Source organism: Aptenodytes forsteri, unplaced genomic scaffold (genome assembly GCF_000699145.1).
Source record: "Aptenodytes forsteri isolate BGI_AS27 unplaced genomic scaffold, ASM69914v1 Scaffold518, whole genome shotgun sequence".
NCBI classification, from domain to species: domain Eukaryota; kingdom Metazoa; phylum Chordata; class Aves; order Sphenisciformes; family Spheniscidae; genus Aptenodytes; species Aptenodytes forsteri.
In genome coordinates, this window is record NW_008795773.1 from 515927 (window position 1) to 523597 (window position 7671).

General features: G+C 56.2%; 1 protein-coding gene across 2 annotated transcripts in view; it reads left to right on the forward strand.

Annotated features, from left to right (window-relative positions):
* The window catches only part of LRSAM1 (leucine rich repeat and sterile alpha motif containing 1), a 25159-nt gene extending 18376 nt beyond the window's left edge, over positions 1-6783 (forward strand). For both annotated transcript variants that reach the window (XM_009283610.2, XM_009283611.2), the window contains 7 exons: positions 945-1025; positions 3355-3450; positions 4046-4144; positions 4944-5075; positions 5505-5586; positions 5902-6050; positions 6552-6783. In XM_009283610.2, the coding sequence (XP_009281885.1) occupies positions 945-1025; positions 3355-3450; positions 4046-4144; positions 4944-5075; positions 5505-5586; positions 5902-6050; positions 6552-6677 (765 nt within the window). In that variant the 3' untranslated portion in view covers positions 6678-6783. The remainder of the gene's footprint in view (positions 1-944; positions 1026-3354; positions 3451-4045; positions 4145-4943; positions 5076-5504; positions 5587-5901; positions 6051-6551) is intronic.
* Positions 6784-7671: the final 888 nt, after the last annotated feature.

The following is a 7671-nucleotide window of genomic DNA, read 5'->3' on the forward strand; positions in this document are numbered from 1 at the left end:
GAGCCGTGGGTACCGCCTGCTGCAAAGCCCCGGTGTCGGCAGGAATTTCGTGGTCAGTGGCACACATTAAGCAGCGTGGCCTGGGGGGTGGTAATGGCCTGGCAGATAGGTGAACTGAGCTCTCATCTTGGCTTTGCTGCGGGGTCTTGGGCAACTCCTCTCTGTGTCTCAGTTGCCCCACCTGAAACCTGAAGTATCGTTATGGGATTTGCTGGAGCATCTAGAAACCCGGACCCTGCCCCAGTTAATCTATAGTTTGAGTGGTGGTGCTCGGAGGACTTTGACAATCAGTTGCTACCTTCCAGAGTGGCTGCAAAAGGTTTGGCTGAACAAACTGATTGCAATGTGCTTCTAGACTTAACACAGAGCCCCGGTGTCGGCAGGAATTTCGTGGTCAGTGGCACACATTAAGCAGCGTGGCCTGGGGGTGGTAGATGGCCTGGCAGATAGGTGAACTGAGCTCTCATCTTGGCTTTGCTGCGGGATCTTGGGCAACTCACTTCACCTCTCTGTGTCTCAGTTGCCCCACCTGAAGGAGCATGTATCGTTATGGGATTTGCTGGAGCATCTAGAAACCCGGACCCTGCCCCAGTTAATCTATAGTTTGAGTGGTGGTGCTCGGAGGACTTTGACAATCAGTTGCTACCTTCCAGAGTGGCTGCAAAAGGTTTGGCTGAACAAACTGATTGCAATGTGCTTCTAGACTTAACAGAAGGTGTTTAGAGTAGAGAGGAAATTAGAGAGCGGGGGGGACAGCTCCTCAGGCAAGAGACGAAGAGCGACCCTAAGAGCATGTGTCACGGAAGGGCACTAGCAGGTTCCCCAAACTTCTGGGCGGCTCTGCAGTGCCATCCCTCCCAGGGCAGCAGTTAGACCTCATTTTAAAAGAGCATAAATTAAAGTCATTTCAAATGTCAGTAAAAAATGTTTCATCTTCTGTTTAGATTAAATTAATAGAAACAGAGTTATTGCAGTTGACACAGCTGGAGTTAAAGAGGCAAGAACTGGACACAGAGACGCTGCAGGTATGTAGGGCTCTGGGGCTGCCCCACCACTCTCTCTCTGCTCTGGGATCGCAAAAGCTCCACTTGCTTCTTTTGCTCCTTGTAGTTTCCAGATGGATTTATGCTTAGTCAGAAGGGCACTTACCCACAGGACACCACAAAACCCTCTTTGTCGTGGTAACGTGGGAACATTGCTGCTGCTCCTAAACATCTCGATGCTTTTTCAGGGGAGAGACAAACGAGCCGGCCCTGATAGCAATGGGCAGTTCCAGGTTTGCTGGGTGGGGAAGGATTTTGTGATCCAGTTGTTGGCTGTCCCAGAAACATCTGCCTGCCGTGCATCGCGTGTCTTCTTACATTGTTGTGTTGTGTTTTGCTTTTAATTACCTGCCAGTGATGGCTGTCAGCTCTCCCCCTTTATTTCTAAGCCCTGTCTCCCAGGCTGCTCTGCCCCACCATCCCACCATTCGATGGGCTGACTTCATCAGCAGTCACACATTGAGGAATATCAAGTTTGGCTTAAGCAGCTTGGCTTTAAATTTTATTATTACGCCTTTGCATCAGTTGTTTTCTTGTGTGTGCTATTTGCCAGATTAGGTCACCTGTTTAGTGAGCCCGAAATCAGTAGCAAACGCCATATACTTTCCAAGAGTAGTGCACCCAGCAGGCTGGTAAGCGCTGGCTTAAGACAGGATTGCCTCTGAGCCCAGTGCTGGACACCTTGAAGTGTCAGGTTTGGGTTATGCTACCTTAACTCATGCAGCTCCTCCGTATAACGCTGCAGTGTTGGAGGCCTGATGGTAGGGGACCGCCCAAAGTTCATGCAGGGAAGACCAAGGAACCCCAGGCAGATGTAGTTCAAATGACACAGGACTTGAGTGATTCTTATTAGGTGACCACAGGAGTTCCAAAGGAGTGCAGAAAACGAGGCTCTGCCCTAGTACCCATCTGCAGCGCAGCAGGCAGCACACTACGTTTGCAACTTCAGCACTGGACACTAGGAAACAAGGTGTAAGACAGCTTCATCTCTCTGGATACCCCCCGGCCGTTTGGCAGACTACAGCCCAACGGTTCCCTGCTGTGAACCTTGTTTGAGCTTTGATTGAACCCACAGTGCACGGGCAGTGCCCACAAAGTGCTTTGGCAGAAGCTTTTCTGCCGTCGTGCTTGATACCTCCTGTGCAGCAGACAGTTGCTTCCTCCCCCAATACGCAGGTGCTTTAGTAATGAACTTGAAAGATCATTGGAAAGTGGGAAGAACCAAAAGCACCCTGAGAAAGGGAGGTGTTTGCACAGGTCTCTTGCAAGGTCAGTTTGGGAGAGAGCGATCCCAGCGAGGTGTCCGCAGTGCGGGTGGGCAGGAGACCTCATCTCAAGGTTAGCTGAAGCTGCCTGGGTTTCTTGTCTGGAGCCGCTCCCATGTGTCGTTAGCTGTCCCTCTGACCTCTGTGGAGGTCCTGACGCAGAAGAGCTTTCCTGCCTCCATCAGGGCAAAGCATCTCTGATCAGCTAATGGTGGGTTTTGCCTGTGAGAGGCAGGCGTTCCGGTCTCCTGCCTAAACAGAGGACCCTGTCCCTGTGTAGGGTCCAGATGCGAATCAATGAAGGTTTCCCCACAGTTCTTCTTTCAGAGGTCAGCCCTTTAACATCTTGTCCCTTTGTCCATGGACATCTGAAGTCCTTGTGGCCAATGACCACTGGCCTCTGCTCAGTTAATGATCCTCCCAGCAGGTATGAGCTAGCTGGGACTAGCTGAACCATCTCTGAACCATGCAGAGATGCCACATGGTCTGACGTTCCTGAGACGATTAACCTCTCCTCATTTCCCAGCGATGTGGCTGCAGTGATAACTGACTTGCCCTGGTACCTGGCGGTGCTTGGTGTGAGACCCCAATGAAAGCAAGCTTCCCAAAGGCAGGGGGAGGTTGCTGCCTTACCTGTCCTGCATACCTGCAGGCTTCTAGACCTAGTTTCAGGTGGTCTTTCTCAGCTAAGGAGGGGGACCACGAACACTTGTAATGCCATTGACTGAACTTCTGATGGAGTGAGGAAGAGCTGCTGCAGGCCAGTGCGGTCTGGGGCTGCCCGGGGTGTGCTGGGCGTTGGCACCACCAGATAATGGTCAGTGCAGGCCTGAAAGAAGTGGGTAGAGTTTGGGTTTGCCATGCCAGCTGCTAGGAGAGGATTCAGGCTGTCTGCTCAGCTGGGCCGGAGGCCCGTGGATCACAGGGCTTCCACATCTGCTGTGACTGTTTTGGGTATGGTAAGTGCTTTGCTGGAAATCGGGGCAGGATGATTGCTTGCAGCTATACGGTACGGAGATGTGGATGCCAGAGTCCTTCTGTTGCAGGGGGTGATCACAGAGCAACGCCAAGCACTCGGCTGCCTGCTGCAGCAGCTGCTCAAAGAAAAGAAGCAAAGGGAAGAAGAACTGCAACAAATACTGGTAACAAAGGCCCCTAATTAGGTGCTGTAGATGAGTAAGCGCGTGGGCTGGCTGCAGGGAGCAAGTCCATGGGTCAGCATGGGAATAAAGGGGAGCAGAGGAGGGCTCTGAGGGGTTGTGTCCAGATCCAGAGACTAATTTAACTTCAGAAAGTGCTAATGTAAGCTCTCGGGGGCACAGTTAGTGCCACTCCCTGGTGCAGCATGAGGCACCATCATCATCGTCAATCTCCCCCTTCAGGAAACGGAGTTGTAGGGGGGGATGAGCACAAGCCCACAAGGGCCCTGCGTGTGGTCTTGTAATCCTGAAGACCTCCAGACTCTCCTGAGCTTCAGGAGACCAGGCTCCAGTGTCTGGGGCAAAGTGAGCGGAGGGGATGCACAACCCTAGACTGGCTGTGGGGAGTCAAAGTGGGACCAGCCTGCAGAAGGCCAGAAATGCCCATCTTACCGTAGCTGTGCCCATCGCAGTGCTCTGAACTGGCTCTGCACGGCCCCGGCTGTTGGTTTCCCCTCCTACACATCCAACTCAAGCTTCCCTAAATACCGCTTGCAACGTTATCTCGGGCTGTTGAATGAATGAGTTTGTTTTTCAGCTGGAAATGGAGGCAAAGAGCGAAACCAAACAGGAGAACTACTGGCTGATCCAGTACCAGCGCCTGCTGAACCAGAAGCCTCTCTCCCTGAAACTCCAGGTCACTGCTGCAGTTAATGCTTTCACTGTAGCTCTGCTCTGCTCTGCAGAGTGCCGGGGGAACGAAGGCAGCCCTGCCTGGACCCACAGGTTCAGAGGACACAGACCCCTCGCACAGGCTGACAAGCCAGTGGAGACCCCGGGCTGCCCTGCATGTAGCCATTGTGTTCTGAGCAGGGCTGCCCAGCAGCCCTCTCTCACTCCTGTACGTTGGAGGTTATGGGGCTGCCCGGGTCTGTAAGGAGCCAACATCTCAGCTGTCTGCCAGCGGGAACTGCCACCCCACCGTCAAACTTCTTCCCAGGAGCAGAGGACTCCGAGTACCTTCCAGGCAGGGCTTTTTGTTCCAGCTGAACACCCAAACGGCTCTGCTTGGCTCCCCAAATTCCCCGCAAATCTGTCTGAACGCAGCAACTCCTGTCCATTCCTGCCCTGACGTATTGAGCCAGGGACTTTGTGCTGTTGAAACACCCACGGGGGTGCCCACAAAGAGATGGATCTGAGCTCTGCCTGTGCTGCATATTGGCTTGAATTTGCAAAGCAGGTGCTGGTGCAGACATCGGCTGTCAAAACAGTTGTTTCGTTCTTCCCAAAACTGTGTTTTGAATTGTGCTCATAAAACTCCTAGGGCCAGAGCTCCCCCGGCTGTCGGGCTTTTGAGCTTTAGTGTCTTCAGGGATGCGAAGCAGGGCAGAGGGCAGGAATGAGCACACTGCCTGCCCTTGCTGCCAGCCTTGCTGCTGCCTGTCCCGTGCCTTTTCTTGAGAGCGAAGTCTGGGAGCTCACCTTGTGTTTTGCAGGAGGAGGGCTTGGAGCGGCAGCTGGTGAACCTTTTAATCGAGCTGTCCGCTGAACAGTACGTGCCAGTCTTTGCTCACCATCGAATATCCTTGCAAGCGCTCAGCACCATGACTGCCACTGACCTGGAAAAGGTACGAGACAGCAGATACACGGTGCAGGACAATACCGCCTGAATCTGCCCTTGCTCCGAGCCCGGCCGTGCTCGTGGCTATACCCGTGACGGGTCTGGCAGGAGGAAGTGTTGGTGCTGCTGGTCTGTCACCTCCCAGTAAGGAGAGGTGCCAGTGCTGCCCTGTGCCCCGTCCCAGTGAGTGACAGCTCTCCCAGAGCACTTGCAGGGTGAGCTGTAGCTTGGCTCCATCTTTCAACGTCCTTCAGATGCTCTTTGTAGTAGAAATGGCACCAGGGGAATTCCCTTATCCGTCTTTGACGCCTGACGGAGGTGCTTCCCTTGGCATGGCCAGGTGTTGCCAGCGAGGCCCAAGAGTTTGTAGTGTCCCCTTTGGGACATAAGTCTCCTTTCCCCTCTGGGAGCTAACAGCCCTCCTCTTGCACCGCAGATTGGCGTGATGGAGGCTGGCCTGCAGCGTGCCATCCTCAAGCGAGCTCAGGAGATCCTGGCTGTGGCCAAGACGATCCCAGGTACCACCGATTCTTTTCTGTCTGGTTTTTGACACGTTGTATACTCACAGCAGGTACCTGAGCCTTGAACGGGGAGATCTGCAGGGCCAGGTGCCTCCCTTTGGGGAGCAGAGCCATGCAAGGCTGGTGTGCAGTAGGCGAGGCAGGGCAGGGAGCCCTGGCAGAGCTCGGGCTGCACCATCAAACTGGTCCCATCCATTTTCCTATTTATCGGAGCCCCGAGCTCCCATCTGCCTGCAGCCATCCCCATGCGTGCTGGGTGGGTGGGAGATGGGCAGCTCTCCTGGTGCTCAGACCTCCTGCTTATGGTTGCAGAGCTGCTGAAGACGGTGGATGCTGAGGTCCCCGCAGCCCCAGAACCCAGTGCTCCCTTCGAGGAGCCGCCGAGCCCTGTAGTCCCAACAGCTCCGCTGCTGCAGTGGGACGAGAAGAAGTCGGAGTGCGTTGTCTGCATGGAGCAGGAGGTGAGACCCCGGCACACACGTGGTGCTGGAGCAGGGGGTGGAGTGAGGGCAGCATCCAGCACAACCCCCCATACCTGTGTCCCCAGCCTGGCCCTGGGCAACGCTTGGATGCTCATCCCTCCAGCTCCCGAGGCTGAGGCATCGCAGGGGGGAGGGAGGCAGGGCTCCTTGCGGGCTTGGGAGGGAGCTTGGTGAGCTCCTGTGCTGGTCTGTCTGCACAGCAGCCGTGGGAAGCGTTCACGGGGCTGCTTGGTCCAGCCCTGACCCGTGTCCTTCCCTCAGGCCCATTGCACTCGTGCTCTCTGCGCAGCCCAGACCCTTGTGCACACACAGCACTGCGCTGTGCCCGGGGATGACGATCGGGCTGCGGGGCTCTGCCTCCCACGCTGTGACACCCCTGGGTGATCCCCATCTCCTCCTGTGCTGGAGTACGGCGGTGCTGGGATGAGTGTTACGAGACGGGCACGCTCTCTGTGTCCTCTCCCCTGTCTCTTCCCCCAGACCCAGGTGATTTTCCTGCCCTGTGGCCATGTCTGCTGCTGCCAGACCTGCTGCGAGCGGTTGCACACTTGCCCCCTGTGCCGCAAGGACATCGCACAGCGCATCCGCATCTTCCACAGCGGCTAGGCAGGGCGGAGGAAGACGAGGCTGCCCGGTACTGCTTCTGTCACCCCTTCCTGGGGCAATGTCCCCCTTCTACTCCATGTCAGTATTAAACAGACACTCGCACAGCATGACCAGCACTGCCCTCCCCGTGCACGGCCCCGGGCTGGCTGCTGGCTGCACCCAGGAGTCTCGGCACCCTCCACGTTCCCCGATGGCTTCTCAGCCTCTGCCTTGGGTTCCCTCTTCATCTGTGTCCCCTCCTCCTGCCTGCCCGCCCAGCGTCCTCTTGCCTGGGAGCACTGGGTGATGGAACTGGGTGCATCTGTGGCCTCTCCTTCAGAAACGCACCTCGCTCAGCAGGGACACAGTTAGTGCCACCTCTGAAGCCACTGTGACCTTGCAGCTCCACCGCTGTGGCCGGGGCACTGCCGTGCTCCCGCATCGAGCCCTGTGGCCCGGAGGTGGGTGAATCTCCTGTGGGAGGACTCGGCCAGGGGCGTGCGATGCTCTGGGGTGCTGACAGTGCCTTACATGCGATGCTCTGGGGTGCTGACAGTGCCTTGCACCTATGTCATGCCAAAGGTCTGGGGCTTCTGCTCTGGCGACCCACGGGAGCGTGTCTGGGGCACTGGTGGGCTGCAGCCACGGGCAGCGGGTGCCAGGGCAGAACGAGGGGCTCCCCAACCCCTAATTCGTCCGCCTGTTGTAGGGGAAGAGTCTGCAACGGCCCCCAGAGCCAGGACTCAAGGGACCCGCTCTGGCCAGAGGAGCCCTGTGCGATCCCTCATCCAAAAAACACGTGTTGGGAGCAGAAAGCGTTGCTGCCACGTGACAGCCAGCACAAGTCCAGCAGCTTGTGGGTGGGCTGGGGCTGTGCCCGGCGCAGCTCTGCATGGCATCCCCCGTGCATTGGCGTGCGGGTAGTTCTCCATTGTCATTAATAAGTAACGATCCCAGTCAGTCCTTTGCCTCTTGACCTTGAAGTATAAAATGCAGAGATAAGCCCGGTCCCACC